We start from the raw sequence: 20687 nt of genomic DNA on the forward strand, positions 1-20687 counted from the left end.
TACTCTGTTATTGACACAGTCAAAGATTAAGACCGTGAATTACGTAATGACGTGGACAACACGTTTTTTACTCGGTACGTAGGACGTCCTGCCGGTTGCGGTTCAAAGAGGAAGGAAGATGGCGGACAACAAAGGCGAAGAGGATATGGAGAGCTCTTCCAAATTAGATTCAGAACCTCAGGGAGAGGATAGCGGAGACCCAGAATTGAAAGATGTGATTCCGCTGATTGCCATAGAGACAAATTTGAAAGAAGGAGAGGATTCACAATCCCAGGAGAATGTTTCCCAGATGCCTAAACCCGCTAACGACGTCGTTAGCGGAGGAGGGGACGCTAGCAGCAACAGCGCGGGCACAGGGGAAGAGGGCAGCATTAGCAGTAATGTTAGCCCAGTTGGGAACACCAATGGTGGGACAACCGAATTGAAAAATGTGAATGCGGTGATTGTCATAGAGTCGAACTCGAAAGAAGGAGAGGATTCACAATCCCAGGATAATATTTCCCAGGTGCCTACACCCGCTAACGTTAGCGGAGGAGGGGACGCTAGCAGCAACAGCGCGGGCGCAGTGGGAGAAGGCAGCACTAGCAGCAGCCCAGTTGGGAACACCAATGGGGGGACAACCGAGTCCTCGGCTGCTGGGGATACTGCTGGAACCTCACCAGCACTCACAACCGATATGTCCCCACCTCCAACAGTTCCACCAGCCAACCCCGTCATCCCAATAAACCTTATGGATACTTGCGCTGTGTGTAAACAAAGTCTCCAGACCCGTGACTGTGAACCTAAACTCTTACCGTGTCTTCACTCATTTTGCTTGAAATGTATCCCACTGCCAGAGCGACAAGTTACCGTACAGGTGCCTGGGCCGAACGGACAGCCAGACACCCACATAGGTGAGTGTAGTCTACTTTGAAGTGGGCAGGGGATGCACAATTGCAAGCTACTGTAGTGTAGGTACCAAGTATCAACAATTATGTATAAACGTTGAGTACCATGCAGCTGCCAAATGGTCAGCAAGCATAATATTGTTTTTCACTGATTACTAGCTGTGATTTGGAGATAGTGTGTGTATATATATATATATATATATATATATATATATATATATATATATATATATATATATATATATATATATATATAACTCATATTGTGACTCTTACAATAACATGTTTCACAATGGCCCTAATCTAGTTATGGTAATACAACAGCATACTGAATAGGCAACAGCCCCTGGGCCTGATAGGCCGGCTATGGGCTATTCCAAGGTAACACCCAGACTCAGATTTTTTGCTCTAAAATGTGTGTCAAACAAAAACCAATGATTGTAAAGTTAAACAATCCATACAACTCTATGCACAAGGACTATGTAACAATTTCCACAGAAAATGTTACAGAAACACATTTACTCGAAGAGTAAACAGAATATGGTTTGTGCCGTCATTCTGTTAACGTTACCTAACTTTGCGTCTGCACTGCTCTTCAAGTAAATGTACATAGAGTTGCATGGTTCGTTTATGCCAGAAGAAGATTCATATTGAATGTCACATGTGCCCCACAGCCAGATACAGAATATAATTATTCTCAGTTTCTCTTATCAGTAAAGCGCCTTGGCCTAGGACCCAAAATTCAGTTTCACCATCCTTTCTCAAGGTGGGAGGTTTGTCCATCCGCACAACATGATCATTGCATGACATGACAACTACACCAGAATAGGTGTAGGTAGCCTTGAAGTTAAGGCGTTGGGCCAGTAACCGAAAGGTAGCTAGTTCGAATACTGGAACCGACAAGGTGAAAAATCTTGGCATTTAACACAAATAATGTGGAGTTGGGATTTGCAAAAAATATATTTTGCATTCATACATGTGTATAATATACACGTGTAATAGGACAATATAGGCATCCACCTAATTATTTTATATGTATTATACATAGACCTATAATGCCATTGTCAAATCAAATGACAGATGAAACACGGTGCTCTTGATTTCTGCTGAGAATAAATTATTGGCTTTCCAGGTGTAATTATTTGGCATTTTGCAGATTCAATTCACCTACACAGTAATGTCCAAAGTCAACTAACCAACTTTTTGCAGTTTTATGTAATGTTTAGTCCATGCCTATTTTTCCCTAGGCACAATTGTGGATTACTATTTACTTTGACTCTATCAATACTAAATTCTAGTAAACCAGATCTTGTTTCATTAACCTTAGGCTAACTACTGACATTCAAAACTAATTTACATACATTTTATGGGTAAGTAAATGCTTAGGTCTAGATAATGGGCAACCAATAACATAATTCCAGCATTTATTTCTGGCATTAAATCAAGGTAAAATGTTTTCCATTATAGTTGGGACCTTCTAGGGGTGGTCATGTGGACAGACCATGTAGTTAGGCCATGGGCTGAACATGTCTGATCCCCGACCATTACGATACATTTGATAATGCCCAGGAACACTGCCCTTTCTGCTTGCCAGCACTCATTGCCTTCTCAAATGCCATTATGACACATCGGCCTACACCTAGTCTGGTCCTCCAAGATCTGTTTGCGTATTGCAGCCATCCCCTTATGGTCGTTGATGTGCCAAACTTTTGGCATTGACAATGACTATAGGGGGTTGGCTGCAATATGCACAAACAGATCTAGGAGGACCAGACCAGGTGTAGGCCGATGTGTCATAATGGCATTTTCCAGAAGGCAATGAGTGCCGACGAGCAGAAAAAGATCTGGGACCAGCCTATTTCTATTCGATGCCTATGGTATTTTGGCCACTGTGGTCAGAACTACCCATGGGTTGTTCTTTTTTTCTATTATGACCCACTTTGTCTTATCAACATGGCAAAGATTCGATGAATTTGATGTAAAACTTAAATAAACTCCTAAATAAGAATAATAGACCTAGACCTAACTCGTTACAATGCCAGCTCATATTGTCTTATTTGCACTAAGTCTAGGGGGGGGGGGGGGGGGGGGGGAATTGCCACTTGGTTTGGTATAAACTACCTACAGCTGATGGTATAGACTCCATACAGCTGATGAATTTGTTTTGGGGAAATGTAAACACTCACATTTAAAGATTGAACTATGGATGCAGTCCATGAGATCGATATCATGGTGTTAAACATATTTTGAAGATACACAGTTTATTTACAAAGATTCAAATGATAATCATAGGCCTAAATTAAGTATTAGGCCAATCATACAATGTTATATTTTGGTTTATTTGCCTTGCCCTCAAGGCAATTGTCTGAATGTGGAATCTGTTTTTAGATTCAATGTAGATATGTAGCAGTACAGCCTAACCATTAAATAAACAAACTTGTGAACTAATGGTACAAGATTGTCAGCATCATATACATGTAGGCTATTCGAAAGGTCCGGCATGACAGGTGCAACAGAATTAGGCTATGTCTATTTAATAAGTTGGCCATTTTCATATTTCCCCTAGTCTGCTTTTCTGTTATATTCAAACATTCATGCATGACATTCTGCCTCACCTATTAGGTCATATAAATGGTATAATGTAACAATAACAGACCATGATTTTGAAAAATGTGAAATTCTATTTCGATACAGTTTTTATGCAGTGCACTGCATGTATGTGTTTTGTATGCGCCCTGACTTGCCTCAGTTCAAAGTCTCACAGCTGCAGTGGCAGATCAGTCTTGGTGGTGTGGTCTCCTAAACCCTTTCAGCTGCACTCACAGCCAATCACTCACAGCCCCTTGCAGCTGGGGCTTACACCAAACCGGCTGTGTGCAGCATGAGCCGGTATAGACTGGCTCAAACTGGATTGAGCTGGTTTGTGCTGCATCCAGTAATGTACTCGGAAATGTAATTAATGGGTTTAAGGGAGTTGAGAGGAGTTAAGTTTGGGGGTGGAGCAGTTAAGGATTATGTATTCAACATTTAGCTGAAGGATATATATTTTCATCACATCATTGCCCACTTTTGATACAGCTCACTGATTTGTGTGTCTCATATGAATATATCAATCTGTCATTATTCAGAAATCTTGAAAATAATATGAAATATTGGGGTGAATATGATAATTGAATGGATTTATAATCCCAACCCTCAAAGGGGAACTGCCTCATCCTCCACCAATGTGTAGCACCCACCTACTTAGGCCCTATAATGTATTTCATAGTCCGCTATTATGGTACTTAACAATTCGGTTGTAGCATCTTTATTATTAATACATTTAAGCACCAACCAATTGTAAAAGGTGAACTGACATGGGAGACGTTTTTTAAACAAAGCTACCCCCACAGTTCAGATTGTAGATGCAATAAAACTCATTTTCATCCCCACAATTTTTTTTGTGGTTGGGACAAGTTGCCAAAAGTTTAAAAGTAGTTGATCCAACTTGATGGTTGCATCCATCTCTTTTCTACACAGGCCTTTTGAATTGCCTCTGACCTCTGTAGTATCTGTATGCAAACTATTAGTGAGAAAATAGTTTTTTGTTGTTGTTGCTGATTTCAAATGATGATTTCTTTGTCAATTTCACCACTTAGGCTATAGGCCTAACCAGTGCTTCTATCTTGTCTCTTTCCTCGGTCTACTCTAGTGAATGTCATGCGGTGTGTAGTTTGTTGTCAAGACTGCAAACAAAGTGACATCATTGACAACTACTTTGTCAAGGACACCACTGAGGCCTCCAAGACTTCAGATGAAAAATCTGCACAGGTATACCACAATTTAACTCTAATTTAATTCAGTTAAGTTCAAGTGGATGGTTGATTTAATACAACTCCCTCATTATCAGCTGCATCTAGCCAAAGTTAGGTATCTAAGTGGCGTTGTGTGTTTTGTCTCATTCAGATGTGCACCAGTTGTGAGGACAATGCCGATACCATTGGGTTCTGTGCAGAATGTGGAGAGTGGTTGTGCAAAACCTGCATCGAGGCTCACCAGAGGGTCAAAATCACCAAGGACCACAAAATCCGCAAGAAAGAGGATGTCTCTGAAGGTAAATTGTCCAACAAACCTAAACACAATATGTGATGGATACCCTAGAATATCAAGTGACAATTTGACATAGCCTAGTTGGACTTGTAGATTGGAGGTTTCTATTTGCAAGTAGAAGGCTCTGGTGTAGGCATTTGGTGACTCTTAGGATGGCTGTAGTTTATCCAGGCCTTATAACTTCACAGCTGACTGGCTGTTGTCATGGTAACATGCTGCAGAATCAGTCAGTGCTCCAGTAGTAGTAGATTGGCCCTGCTGGTTCTCAGTATAGCTGACATGCAGTGCTATACTCTGTATTAATTAATGTATTTCTTTATCTCACATGTTCTTTCACTCTTAAAAACAAATAAAAACAATTGTATTGTTATTGCTCTCTCTATTTCATACTTTTGTTTCTCTCGGTCTCTGTAGAGTCTGTAGGTGTGTCGGAACAGAGGCCTGTGTTCTGTCCCATCCACAAACAGGAGCCCCTGAAACTCTTCTGTGAAACCTGTGACACACTCACCTGCCGGGACTGCCAACTGCTGGAGCATAAGGAGCACAGGTAGGACATGCAGTACTGCATAGACAACATATGATCTTTAGAATAGGAAATCAAAATCTGTAGTGAATTCTGGTCGGTAGTGGTGGTGGATGGTAATAAGTTTGGTTTTGTGTTACATTCACACATATCCAGTCAGGATCGGGCACAATGAGAAAAAACGCAATCTAGTCCAGTGATCTAAGCCTTGGTGTTCCTTGCTGAACAGAGTTTCTCTTCTCTCAGGTACCAGTTTCTGGAGGAGGCCTTCCAGAACCAGAAAGGCATCATTGAGACGCACATGGTCAAACTGCAGGAGAAAAAGACCTATGTTCACTACTCTCACTCTCAGGTGACAAGCAGGTACAGCAGCATTCCCATCTCTCCTGTGAACGGGGCTTGTTTGGCGACTTCATAGCTGCAGGGTGAACTTTCCCCTAGGTACAGATCTAGAATCATCTTCCCGTTCTCCAATCCTAATCTTAACCATAGGTGGGGAAAAGGCTAAACTGACCCAAGATCAGCATCTAGGGGCCACTTCCCCACCCTACAGATATTTCATAAGGGCTTGTTTATGGGTTGAGAAGTAAAGTGCTCTTTTATTGTTTACTAGTGTCTCTAGTTTGAGTGTCCTTGTTTCCATCCCCGTTTCCATCCAGGATAAAGGAAGTTACTGATACCCATAAGAAGGTGGAACATGACATCAAGATAGCCGTGTTCACTCTTATCAACGAAATCAACAAGAAGGGCAAGTATTTACTGCAGCAGCTTGAGGTAAGGCCATCATGGTACCTATGCAAGGAATGCATTTTAACTCAACTCATTATGCTTTCAGGCCTAGAGACAGATTATGCCTAGTCCTGGACTAAAACACCCTTTCAATGGAGATTTTTAATCCAAGACTAGGGTTCGGTAAACCGTCCCTCAGTGTTTTGTCTAGGCCTATGTATTGAGAAGAATGAATACCAAAGAATCACTATGAACTTAATTTGGCTCCTACATTGCCATATGATGTGAAGTTTATTCTGTGACATTACTTGGATACTGTTTTAATTTAATAAAAAAGGGTTCAGCCTTTACCCTAATTACATAGGCGGATGGATGCCTGTTGGTAATGTTTTTCCCTACCGTTTGTCCCATGGTCCTCCAGAGTGTGACTAAGGAGAGGAGCATGAAGCTGTTGACCCAGCAGACAGACATCGCCAACCTGGCCAGGCAGATCCTCCATGTGCTCAACTTCACCCACTCTGCCATTAACAGCGGCAGCAGCACCGCCCTGCTTTACAGCAAGAGGCTGGTACGGAGAACAGATAAACATACACAAAAACAGTCTCAGGGAAAAGCTCGCACATAACCTATTCTCCACAAAGGCCAAAGAGTGCACTATAATATGCAGAAGTTGCCCTATCCTAAATTGATCCTCTCTATAAACTATAGTCTATAAAGTATCTGCAAACCAATAACATCCCAATATCTTCATATGTGCCTGCAGATCATCTACCAGCTGCGCAAGGTTCTGAAGGCTGGACTGGAACCAGTGCCTCAGGCTAATGGAGCTGTTCGCTTTTTCTGTGACCCCACATTCTGGGCCAAGAACGTGGTCAACCTAGGTGAGAGGATTTACTACTCTACATGCAGGGAAGTCTGTTTCTGGCCACCGATGGTACAGTATAAAGCATTGCATAGAACGGGAGATATGCCTCTACCTGCACACTGATGATAGTGCTTCCCAATGGTGACCACAAGATTGGCAGATTGTTTGGCATAGTTTCACAGTTTGGACTCGGTGCATTAAATGTCTGTGCCTTTTTCTTTTTACGCTTGTATCCTTTGCATCGTGGTAGGATGGCAGATCATTTGACACAGTAATGTCTAGGGGACTGGTAAAGACTACCTACAGCTGATGGATTGGTTTGGTATAGACTACCTATAGCTGATGGATTGGTTTGGCATTGACTACCTATAGCTGATGGTTTGGTATAGACTACCTATAGCTGATGGATTGGTTTTGTATAGACTACCTATAGCTGATGGATTGGTTTGGCATTGACTACCTATAGCTGATGGATTGGTTTGGCATTGACTACCTATAGCTGATGAATTGGTTTGGCATTGACTACCTATAGCTGATGAATTGGTTTGGCATAGACTACCTATAGCTGATGGATTGGTTTGGCATTGACTACCTATAGCTGATGGATTGGTTTGGCATTGACTACCTATAGCTGATGAATTGGTTTGGCATAGACTACCTATAGCTGATGAATTGGTTTGGCATTGACTACCTATAGCTGATGGATTGGTTTGGCATTGACTACCTATAGCTGATGAATTGGTTTGGCATAGACTACCTATAGCTGATGAATTGGTTTGGCATCGACTACCTATAGCTGATGAATTGGTTTGGCATAGACTACCTATAGCTGATGAATTGGTTTGGCATAGACTACCTATAGCTGATGGATTGGTTTGGCATAGACTACCTATAGCTGATGAATTGGTTTGGCATAGACATACACTCAGTCACTTACTTTAGCCTCTCCTCTCTCACCCCCCCAACTGTAGGGAACCTGGTGATCGAGAAGATGCCCCAGGCTCAGCACCCTCCCAACATTATGGTGGGGCCCATCTCCCCGGGCCACGGCCACCCAGGCCACGGCAAAAGCCCCGGGCAGATCAATCTGGCCCAGCTCCGGCAGCAGCACATGCAGCAGCAAGCCTTCGCCCAGCAGAAACAGCAGCAGCAGCACCAACAGCAGCAGCACCAACAACAACAACAACAGCAGCAGCAGCAACAGCAGCAGCAGCAGCAACAACAGCAGCACCAACAACAGCAGCAGCACCAACAGCAGCAGCACCAACAACAGCAGCAACACCAACAGAGGATCCAGGAACAGATGCGTATTGCCTCCCAAATGTCTCAGCAGCACCCCAGGCAGGCTGTACCTCAGATGGTACAGCAGCAGGTAGACTGAGGAGTACTGAATGTCTTTATGTTTTTAGGGTACCATTGTTCTCATCGATAGCAGTGGTGTAGTGGAGGGTAAATGCATTTTCTTACTCACTTAGTTTATTTTGCACAAGCATTTATCCACTTATTGTGGAAAAAGGCATTGAAAATATAGAAAGTGTTAATTTACTCACTGTGAACAGTGATCAGCATTTAACCACCCACCCACTACATCACTGTTCGGAAGTGCTTTAGTCAACCCAGGTTAAATGTTTTTTTGGATCTATAATAGTACTGAATATTATAATCTGTTGCTATAATGATTTTGTTCATGAGTTATACTTTTATCCAAAAATACAACTGCCTGTCCTCTGCTGTGTCTTCTCACTAGCCCCCGCGCCTCATCAGTATGCAGGCCCAGCAGAGGGGCCCCATGAACGGCGGGCCCAACATGTACCCCCCCCACCACCTGCGCTTGCCCCCGGGACAGGGCCGCATGCCCAGCTCCAGCGCCCAGCCACGCATGCCCAACGGCCAGCAGTACTCCCCCATGATGCAGCCCCAGCTGCAGAGACAGGTCAGACTACACCACTTGCATTATGTCCCTGAGGGGATAAAAAGATTTAATGAATTGAGTTATAGTTGAGATATAGATACATTATTACTCCACAAAAGGGAAATTGATCAGTCAACACATCCAAAGGTGATATCCATAAAATAATAAACAAGAACAATCACATATACAGTAAACAATAGGGCGGCAGGTAGCCTAGCGGTTAAGAGCGTTGGGCCAGTAAACAAAAGGTCCCATGTTCGAATCACTGAACCAACTAGTTGAAAAATCGGTTGATGTGCCTTTGAGCAAGGCACTTAACCCTAATTGCTCCTGTAAGCTCTAGAGAAGAGCGCCTGCTAAATGACTAAAATGTAATATGTTTTATGCAGAAACCGGTACTACTGATTGGCACAACTGTTGCCATTTGGTAGTAGGATTTTCACTGTGTATGTATGGGTACCTTTTTGTGTTTAGATGACTGTAGATTCTGAGATGAGCGACCACAGGTTTCGTTTGTTACATCTCACTGGGGTTTGGCACTTTTTCTACTTATACGTGAATGGTAGTCGTTACGGCCGGGACTATACCAGTATCGCGATACTCGTTGGTATCGTGGCAAGGAAACAAAACGCAAAGCCGATTTTAACGTCTTAAGGAAAACATCCCTAATGTTGGAAGAAAACATCATGATGTTGTCTCGAGTCACATTTATTTATTGTCCTAGCTATAGCACACTATATTTTACTTACAGCAGGTTTTTAAAGGACCAAATAGTTCGGTCTGCTTTGTGTTTTTGCCATAGAAAGAATATTGCGATATTGGTATTGTCACAGTCCTATTAGTCGTGTTTCTTGTTGCATGGGCATGATTCGTGATTATGCTTCCAAAAATGACCTTTCAGCACGTTGTAGACCTGGTAGAATTAAACAATTAATAAATATTCAAACCTGCCGAAAATCTCTAGTTTTTGACTTCCTCCTTCTCTGTCCCTGTAGCATTCAAACCCAGGTCATGCTGGACCCTTCCCAGTGGCATCTCTCCACAACGTGAGCGCTGCCAACCCCACCAGTCCCACCAGTGCCAGCATGGCCAGCGCCCATGCCCACCGTGGCCCCGCCAGCCCCATAGTGGGCGCCATCGACCTCATCCCCTCCGTCACCAACCCAGAGAACCTGCCATGCCTACCAAACATCCCCCCCATTCAGGTGCACACAGCCCTCTGGGACCAGGCACATGTCACGCACTTCCAAATCTCACCATGCCTGCTTCCATTCTCATCCTTTCTCCTGGCCCCCACCCTTTTACTTTTTTGTAGATCTGAGGGGAATGGATAAGTATGAGTAATATGATGAATATTCAATGTATACTGCACAAAATATAAATGCAACAATTTCTAAGATTTTACTGAGTTACAGTTCATATAAGGAAATCAGTCAATTGAAATAAATTCATTCGGCCCTAATCTGTGGATTTCACATGACTGGGCAGGGGTGCAGCCATGACTGGGCCCACCCACTTGGGAGCAGGGCCCAGCCAATCAATGAGTTTTTCCCCACAAAAGGGCTTTATTACAGATAGAAATGTGGAGGTCCTGGGCTGGCGTGGTTACAACGTGGTCTGTGGTTGTGAGGCCGGGTGGACGTGCTGCCAAATTTTCTTAAACGATGTTGGAGGTGGCTTATGGTAGAGAAATTAACAGTCATTTCTCTGCCAACAGCTCTGGTGGACATTCCTGCAGTCAACATGCCAATTGCACACTCACTCAAAACTTGAGACATCTGTGGCATTGTGTTTTGTGACAGAACTGCACATTTTAGTGACCTTTTATTGTCCCCAGCACAAGATGCACTTGTGTAAAGATCATGCTGTTTAATCAGCTTCTTGATATGCCACACCTGCCAGGTGGATGGATTATCTTGGCAAAGGAGAAATGCTCACTAACCGGGATGTTAACACATTTGTGAGCAAAATGAGATTTTTTTAAAAATTTCAGCTCACGAAACACTTCACGTGTTGTGTTTTGATATTTTTGTTCAATATAGTTTCTGCCATACTGCTTTATACCTATCTGTGCTCATTGAAGGGGGTAGGAAGCGGAACGGAACCTGGCTCAACTTAGATAAAATCAAATGTGGTGCTCATACATATACATGGCGATGCTTCATCAGAAATGTTCACAAGGTGAACTAAAAATGACCACTAATTCAGTGTTATCCTGTGGCTGGATGTTTGTGGCGCCATCAGCTGGAAGACGCGGGCTCCAGCAGCCTGGATGCCCTACTGAGTCGCTACATCTTAGCCAGCACATACCCTCAGCTGGGCCTGGGGCCCCCCGGGAACATGAACCTCTCCCACGGACCCTCCACACACTCCCCTGGCTCCTCAGGTACTGGAGGACGACTCTACTACAACGAGCACAAACACTTTCTTCACACACAGCTTCAATCCAATCTATGATTTTAAATCATTTGCTCAAATCACTGTCATGGCTATCACGTTTAACGAAGAAATTGTTTTTCTTACATGACTTCTATATTACTGCCTCATCCTTGCTCACTGTCTTATCTCCCACCCGTAGGCTTATCAAACTCCCACACGCCTGTGCGGCCATCCAGTACGTCCAGCACAGGAAGCAGGGGCAGGTAATGACACACAGGCCAAGCACTAGACCTCTGCTCAAACACAAGGGCTCTCGCATTACTGTGAAACAATGATGAGAAAATGACACTATTACATAAAACTGTGAAACATCCATAGGATGGGTAGAAGGTAGCATTGCAGATACTGAACCATTTGAGTAAGCTAGTCACTCCTGAACAATTAATCTCACTGGCATACATAGTTATACATATATTTATGTACGGGAGGTATTTTGTGTGTGTGTCTCATAAGCTGTGGATCTGCGGGTAGGCCAGGGCCAGCAAGCGGCCCAATGGAACAGCAGGTCAAAGTCAAGCAGGAGCCCGGAGCTGAGAAGGAGTGTGGTTTCTCGGGAACCACCACCTCCAACGTCAAAACGGAACAAGGGAAGGATGGAGGGAGGAGCGCGTGCATGGTAACACCTAACTGCCCAGCTCTTTCAGCTCCTTTTAGCTTGCTAGACCAAGATCTAAACTCAGCAAAAAAATAAACATCCTCTCACTGTCAACTGTGTTTATTTTCAGGTAACTTAACATGTGTAAATATTTGTATGAACATAAGATTCAACAACTGAGACATAAACTGAGTAAGTTCCACAGACGTGTGACGAACAGAAATTGAATGTGTCCCTGAACAAAGTGGGGGGGGGGTCAAAATCAAAAGTAACAGTCAGTATCTGGTGTGGCCACCAGTTGAATTAAGTACTGCAGTGCATCTCCTCCTCATGGACTGCACCAGATTTGCCAGTTCTTGCTGTAAGATATTACCCCACTCTTCCACCAATGCACCTGCAAGTTCCCGGACATTTCTGAGGGGAATGGCCCTAGCCCTCACCCTCCGATCCAACAGGTTCCAAATGTGCTCAATGGGATTGAGATCCAGGCTCTTCGCTGGTCATGGCAGAACACTGACATTCCTGTTTTGAAGGAAATCACGCACAGAATGAACAGTATGGCTGGTGGCATTGTCATGTCAGGAAGAGGAAGGGTACCACATGAGGGAGGAGGATGTCTTCCCTGTAACGCACAGCGTTGAGATTCCCTGCCCCAGACCATGACAGACCCTCCAAATCGATCCCGCTCCAGAGTACAGGCCACGGTTTAATGCTCATTCCTTTGACGATAAACGCAAATCCGACCATCACCTCTGCTGAGACAACCGTGACTAGTCAGTGAAGAGCACTTTTTGACAGTCCTGTCTGGTCCAGTTGTTGCCGGTGATGTCTGGTGAGGACCTGCCTTAGAACAGGCCTAAAAGCCCTCAGTCCAGCCTCTCTCAGCCTATTGCGGACAGTCTGAGCACTGATGGAGCAATTGTGCGTTCCTGGTGTAACTCGGGCAGTTGTTGTTGCCATCTTGTACCTGTCCCGCAGGTGTCATGTTCGGTTGTACCGATCCTGTGTAGGTGTTACACGTGGTCTGCCACTGCGAGGACGATCAGCTGTTCGTCCTGTCTCCCTGTAGCGCTGTCTTAGGCGTCTCACAGTACGGACATGGCAATTTATTGCCCTGGCCACATCTGCAGTCCTCATGTCTCCTTGCAGCATGCCTAAGGCATGTTTATGCAGATGACCCTGGGAATCTTTCTTTTTGTGTTTTTCAGAGTCAGTAGAAAGGCCTCTTTAGTGTCCCTAAGTTTTTATAACTGTGACCTTAATGGCCTACCGTCTGTAAGCTGTTAGTGTCTTAACGACCGTTCCACAGGTGCATGTTCATTAATTATGGTTCATTGAACAAGCATGGGAAACAGTGTTTAAACCCTTTACAATGAAGATCTGTGAAGTTATTTGGATTTTTACGAATTATCTTTGAAAGACAGCGTCCTGAAAAGAGGATGTTTTATTTTTTTGCTAAGTTTATATCTAGCAGGTATCGGTCTACCTGAGGCTATCTATATAAGATGCTTGTTTGTTGAACAACAGAGGTTTTCGGCCTCACTTCTTGACGCTAAACCAGAATTCTAAATGTACTTAACCCCGTTTTTTGTTCTTGTGTGTGTGTTTTGTCCCACAGATGAGTAGTTCAGAGAGCAGACGTACTCCCCCTCTCCCCGTGTTGGGCTCTGTGACTTCTGGCTCCTCTGTCCAGGACATCCTCAAGAAGGTGGGGGAGCATGTCAAAACTGAGCCCCAGGACCAGGAGGCCTGCAGTGGGGCCAACAGGCCTGGCAACGCCCCTATCACCACCAGCAGCACATCCACTGTGGCCTCTGCCGCACTGCTGACCAATGGTAAGGGAGCCGCATCCGCTGCCCTGCGCTCTCCACGCACTGCACAGGGGACCAACCAGAGCGGGGCAGGTGGGAAGGAGGACGACCCCAACGAGGACTGGTGTGCTGTGTGCAACAACGGGGGAGAGCTGCTTTGCTGCGACCGCTGCCCCAAAGTCTTCCACATCACCTGTCACATCCCCACCTTGAAGTGCTCCCCGAGGTGAGCCCCGGATGCGCGGCCGGCGTTGACTACAGTAGATGTCAGAATGAGAATGAATTTCATTCATATAGCACCTTTAACTCAAAGCCTTTTACATTGGATGCTGATAACTTGCTATACATCAGCTATCATTTTCCCATGTCTATATATCTGGATTATTGCTTCACATTTTCTTTCTGTTTCTCCCCTCAGTGGTGAGTGGATGTGCACGTTCTGCCGGAGCCTGGCAAACCCGGAGATGGAGTACCAGCCTGACGACGAGCCTCGTGACGAGAAGGACAACAGTGAGCAGGGCCTGAGTCCTGAGGACCAGAGGGTCAGTGGAGCCATCCACCTGTAATACCTAGAACATGTCAAACTCTTTCCACAGAGGGCTGAGTTTGCAGGTTTTCACTCCTCCCTTGTACTTGATTGATGAATGAAGGTCACTGATTAGTAAGGAACTCCCCTCACCTGATTGTCTAGGTCTTAATTGAAAGGAAAAACCAGCAGACACTAGGCCTTCCATGGAATAAGTTTGACACCCCACACCTAGGTCTTTCCCTGCTTACAGTTGGAATGACTTTCCATAGGATTAGTAGTTTCTACTGCCACTGCCAATTCAATACATTTCCTCACTACGTACATCAGTGAATTTTCATTGACCCTGTTCCTGGAGAGATATCGCCCTGAACGTTTTCGCTCCAACCTTAATTTAGCGCACCTGATGGTAATAATAATTAGCTGTTTAATAAGCTGAATCAGGTTAGTTACAACTGGGGTTGGAGCGAAAACCTACAGGAAGGCAGGTCTCTGGGAACAGAGTTGTAGAGCCCTACTTTAGATGCCCTCATATTTGAGGAGTGAATCAGTGTGAATGAAGGCAGTACAGCTCTCTAAGGTAGCATAGCGGTTAAGAGCGTTTGGCCAGTAAACGAAAGGTTGCTGGTTCGAATCCCCTAGCCGACTAAGTTTTAAAAAATTGGTTGACGTACCCTTGAGTAAAGCACTTAACCCTAATTGCTCCTGCAAGTCATTCTGGATAAGAGCGTCTGTTAAATGACTAAAATGGAGTATGTGAGTTCCTGGCAACTTGTATTGAGTATGTTTGTAGTCATGAAGCCAGACTCCTTCCATTTTTATTTGCTGCGTTCAGACATTGGGACACATGCCTCAGTCTCTCTCTAGCTGAGGAATGATAAGGACTTGTGTAATGTTCTCCTGCATAATCACCACCCCTATCTCTCACTCCCTGCAGAGGTGTGAGCGCCTCCTGCTGTATGTTTTCTGCCATGATCTCAGTGAGGGGTTCCAGGAGCCTGTCCCTCCCTCTGTAAGTATCTCAAGCATGTAAAAGGCAATGCCACCGTTATTCTATCTGACCTTGATGGCCAAATATACTCTTCCCCTTTACTGAGTACAGCCTCCTCTGGTTTTCTTCCTTCTTGGGACTTTTTCCTGGCCACTGTGTTTTTTATTATACCATTGGTTTCCTTGGGGTCTTGGCCTGGGTTTCTGTAAAAGCACTGTGTCAACTGCTTATGTAAAAAGGGCTTTATAAATACATTTGATTGGTTTATTGACCCTGCCCTATACACCTAGCACCACATTACTTAATCATTGTGGCTATAACCATAATGTTCTGTATGTTAAATGAATGAACCAATATGGCTCTCAAACCACAGTGTTCCCCTCTCACCAGATCCCTAATTACTACAAGATCATCAAGAAGCCCATGGACTTGACCCTGGTGAAACAGAAGCTACAGTTGAAGCATGTCCAACACTACCAGAGCCCGAAGGAGTTTGTCTCGGATGTGCGCCTGGTCTTCAGCAACTGTGCCAAGTACAATGAGGTGAGTGGGCATGACTTCCAGGCATGAGGAGATAAAAATAAAAAATAAGGTTTTATTTTTTATTTTTAACCTTTATTTAACTAGGGGAGGGGGCTGATTGATAGTTGAATGGATGCAGGAGGCCACATGCACACTAATACTGTATGCTGACAGTGGGAATACATTATTCAGAAGGTTGATCTTTATCACACTGTTTGGCATGAACTTGTGCACCCACAGGGATTAACACTGGATGACTGAATGCAGTTACTGTGTACTCACACTATACTGTTTGTTGTGAATGTGGTGTTGCCAAACTAATTTGCTGTTTTTCTAACCTGAATATTTTCATGGCCACTAATGTAATGTCTTTCTGGTCAGTTATTTTGTACGTAGTGGGATAGTCTGCTGTCATAAGACTTCTTGATTTGTTTACTGAGGAGTTAACAAAACAAGCAAACCTACAAAGCATTGACTACAATTGCCATAATATATTAGTTCAGAGATTTGTCATTCTAAATAACTTTCTTGCAGAGATTACCCTTTAAACAGCTAATGGGTTGCTTTTTGTCTGTATTCATTATAGCTAACTGTTTCTATCAACAAAAATATAAACACAACATGCATCAATTTTCAAAGATTTGACTGAGTTACAGTTCACAAAAGGAAATATCAATTTAAATAAATTCATTAAGCCCTAATCTATGGATTTCACATGACTGGCACCCCATGGCTGCACACCTACCCAATCAGATCTAGTTTTTCCCCACAAAAGGGCTTTAATCACAAACAGAAATACTCCTCAGTTCCCCTTGTCAGAAGCTATTGTCCCCAGCACAAGGTGCCCCTGTGTAATGATCATGATAATCCATTCACCTGACAGGGGTGGTATATCTTGGCAAAGGAGAAGTGCTCACTGACAGGGATATAAACAAACTTGTGCATAAAATTTAATAGAAATAATTTTTTTTGTGTATATGGAAAATTTCTGGAATTATTTATTTTGGCTCTTGAAACATGGGACTAACACTTGACATGTTGTGTTTATATTTTTGTTCAGTGTAGTTGTCATTGACTGTGCCACACAAGTCCTGGATCTTAAAGCAGAATTTAGCTTTTTTACAACCAAATGTTATAGAATGGTCCAGACCCTTCAAAAAATAATACATTTAGCGATTTCACTTGTTTTTGAGAAATGTACTGCAAGGGATTAGGGATTTAAAAAAATATATATGTTTCCTCATCCTTGTTGTGTGGTATGGGGGCTCTGAAAAAAACATGAACAAATGCTCTAAAAACACCCACATGCGTAATTTTAGTAACAGAAAAGCTTTCAGAATAGTGATGTAGGTCTTCGGGATGTTGAACACGTGAAATTGTCGTTCCGAACTTTATCTGCAACATTATATTCCATTTTGTGCGACTCGAGCTGTTTCCCCTATTCAGCTGTTCCATTCTCAGTGTAGCCTGCTGCTATAGGTAACTGCCAAAATAAAGGAAGCACCAACATTGTCTTAATAGGGTGTTGAGCCAACCGAACAACTTCAATGCGCCTTGGCATAAATTCTATAAGTGTCTGGAACTTCCTGTGTGGAAGCACCTTCTTTCAATATACTTTATACCCCTCATTTACTCAAGTGTTTCCTTTTACTTTGGCAGTTACCTGTAGAATGGACGTAGCAGTCGACTTGCAACAAAATGAAATATAACGTTGTGGATTAAGTTCAGAATGCCACAATTTCATGTGTACAACATGTAAAGACCTGCAACAATATACTAATAGCTATTCTGTTTCTAAAATGACTAATTTGGGTGATTTTGAAGCCTTTGTTCATATTTGTCAGAGCCCACATATTCCACAAAGAGAATAAGGAAATGAAGCGCTGGTTAGTGGTAAGTGAAATTGCACGAAAAGGGTCTGGTACCTTTTTTAAGATGCTGTTTACATCAAAATTAGATTTGGTTGTAAAAAAAAAAGAAAAAGAAGCTACATTCTCCTTTTTAGTGTAATAATGAATAGTTTAAATCTGATACTAATCCAAATACTTAACTTTTTTAATGCAAAAGACTTGTCCCATGTGTGTAGGATTTTCATCTTTGGCTTTGTAAGTCAACATGTGTATCTGAATTGGACCTTTTGATATAGTGTCGAACATGTTTTCAAGTGATGTGTTTAGGGGGAAAGGTAATTTACAAAGTGGTTGGTATTCAACATTGATTTGAAATGGAACAGAGGGAAACAATATGATACCTTGAGAAAATCAATGAGGAACTGAGTTGTGATAGTGACGTTAAAAGATTTCCTATTAACTGCAGTTGACATAGTCAGCAGTTCAGCTCAATGTGCCATATATGCTACTTATGCATAAGTTACGATTTCCAAGGACACTTACTAGGTATCAGTGAAGGAACTGTCAGTGTCAAGGATAGTATATCAAGCTAAACAATTTAGCAGAGAGAGAAAGTGAAAGCTGTCACTCCCAGGAATATGCCAGGACCCAGAGCAAGGCTATGGATGCTGTTCAGAATTCTCTCAGCAGGCAGAAGCAGCCAGGTAAAGACAGACCATAGACTAGACTAGCTTGGAAATGTAATGACAAGATTTACCCAATGACTGTAAGCTGCAACCTCAGTAAGTGAAACAAGTTTATGGAGGGATGACAGACACAAACCATATTTGGACACAAGTTCACTAAGGAGTGTATTTTCCTTAGGCCCAAAGACCTAGGGTAGTGACGGTACACATGGTTGTTACCTATAACCTGTCTGTACTGTGAAATCCCCCCCTCCCCTTCTGCTTTTTTGTATTTTATTGTACTGTTATCGCCCCTTTTTTAGATGTCTCGAATAATCCAGGTATATGATGAGGAGAAACAGAGTAATGTGCAGGTAAGCTGTTTCTAATACACATGGAGGGTAAAGGTTCAGCTGCCCACTCTGCCACTAGGAATGTTAACCCACTAATGTACTCCTCCCATTCCTTACCCATTCATCCCTCCTGTTCAATGGTACCTGCACACCCCACCTCGCCCTTCCTCATACTCTCCCCCTCTTTCCTTCCCTCCCTCCCGGCAGGCGGACTCCGAGGTGGCGGAGGCAGGGAAAGCTGTGAGTTTGTACTTTGAGGAGAGGCTGCTGGAGCTCTATCCAGATGAGAGTTTCCCTGAGGTACCAGAGGAGCCCGAGGTACCAGAGGTTCCCGAGGAGCCCCAGGCCCCAGCTGGAGAGGGAGAGGAGGCGGATCTCACAGAAGACTCCGAGGATGAGTTTGTGCAGCCTAAACGCAAGCGGTTAAAAACGGATGAAAAGCCGATGCACATCAAGTGAGAATCATTGTGTTAAAAGAGGAAAAGAGAAGGTCAAGAGAAGTGAAAGGATTTTGTCTTCCTCATCTCATGTTTTTTGCTTTTTTTCCCTTTAAGACCACATACGTAAAATGCAGGACCTATTGTACAAATGTACAGGTTTATTTCATCCTTTTCCTCTTTTTAAAGAGTTATTGTAAAATAGAAATTAAATCAATCTGTGTTTCCGGCAAACTGGACTTTTTAAAGACCTCCATTTCCTCTTCTGTGGCAATTTATGGATGTTTAAGAAAGTGCTTGTACAGATTTTAAAGTATGATTTGTTTTAAAGTATAATTTTGTTTGCAGTAGTTAAATGAATAATACGTCTTTTTTTCTATTATCATTTATGTTTGTAAATCTGTGAAACTTGCTTTATAAAGTATCTGAAACTCCTATTTCCCCTAATCTTGATGTACTATAAAGTTTGACATTAATTACCTACCAAGTATTTGTTGTATGTTTGTTGAAATATTTGACCTGCTGTAAATAAGAGAAAACAAATGAGGAAAAACCAGTGATTTGTTTGGTATTTCATCAATAAATAAAATATGTTCAAATATTTCCTGTAAATAGTATTGATATCAATGTTGCAAGACAAGACTTCATTTCAGGCTGAGAAAACATTTTTTTTAAGATCAACTGCCCCTAAGAACCAACTTCTCTGGTTTCAAATGGCCTATGTGGCATCTATATGAGTACATTTGTTAATGAAGTCGATCTTGTCCCAAACTGTGATTTGTGAGTATGTCACGATTTACTGCAGGGATGGCTATGGATTACTTGCATGCCCACTTTAGCCAATTATGGCCAATAGCCCAGATACAGCAGGTTGTGGCCCGCCCCCAACTGCCATGTGGACATTTGTTATCAAGTCTACATATGGGTGCACAGGCCGAACTGCATTATCTGCACTGGAGCCTTCAGTGACATGCAACGGGTTGAATAGCTGGAAAATGGCACGTGTTTCAGGCAGAAATGTGGCTGCAGTGAACTTCAGCTGTATAAAATACTACAGTGGCATATTGCTGCCACTCAGCAATATTTTTTTATGACTATTACGAAATTAGATCACATTAGGTAATAATTAAATAACTCGTTATGAGAAAAGTCACGTTATAACGAGAAAGATGTATTTATTGCAAAATAACTATGTTGTATTTTATCAGAAATTGCCTTTATTGTGCTGAAACGTTAGCATAGGCTACTTGGCACGCTTCCTCTTTTGCACAGGTTGACATTATGTCCAGTTTGCTTGTGTTGATTAACTTGTATTTTCTCCTCGGTTTGAGGCATTATGCGATATTAGTGTCATTGAGCATAAAGGGTCATGCATTGTAGGGAAATCGGAGTTCTCTATGGCTGTACAGCAGATTAAAACAATTATCGGACCTCGACGTTATTCCTTGATCAACTGGGCGGACTTGGAAAGCTTCATGGATACAAACTAATGC

At 43.0% G+C, this 20687-nt stretch overlaps 1 protein-coding gene across 7 annotated transcripts; it reads left to right on the forward strand.

Annotated features, from left to right (window-relative positions):
- Positions 1 to 78: 78 nt before the first annotated feature.
- On the forward strand, positions 79 to 19795 carry LOC110492258 (E3 ubiquitin-protein ligase TRIM33). Of its 7 annotated transcripts, none has more exons than XM_036947209.1 (21): positions 80 to 893; positions 4579 to 4697; positions 4833 to 4980; positions 5391 to 5523; positions 5746 to 5862; positions 6159 to 6273; positions 6650 to 6796; positions 6992 to 7109; positions 8062 to 8465; positions 8841 to 9026; positions 9480 to 9536; positions 10001 to 10210; positions 11250 to 11391; positions 11584 to 11647; positions 11898 to 12060; positions 13658 to 14076; positions 14269 to 14392; positions 15314 to 15388; positions 15758 to 15910; positions 18728 to 18778; positions 18965 to 19795. In XM_036947209.1, exons 1-21 carry the CDS (start codon positions 119 to 121, stop codon positions 19214 to 19216), a joined length of 3972 nt encoding a protein of 1323 aa, XP_036803104.1. In that variant the 5' UTR covers positions 80 to 118; the 3' UTR covers positions 19217 to 19795. The 7 variants fall into 7 exon arrangements, with proteins under 7 accessions (XP_036803107.1, XP_036803104.1, XP_036803106.1 ...); XM_036947211.1 differs by having other exon boundaries at positions 11916 to 12060; XM_036947210.1 differs by having other exon boundaries at positions 8065 to 8465.
- The last annotated feature ends 892 nt before the right edge of the window (positions 19796 to 20687 follow it).

Source organism: Oncorhynchus mykiss, chromosome 16 (genome assembly GCF_013265735.2).
Source record: "Oncorhynchus mykiss isolate Arlee chromosome 16, USDA_OmykA_1.1, whole genome shotgun sequence".
In the NCBI taxonomy this organism is placed as follows: domain Eukaryota; kingdom Metazoa; phylum Chordata; class Actinopteri; order Salmoniformes; family Salmonidae; genus Oncorhynchus; species Oncorhynchus mykiss.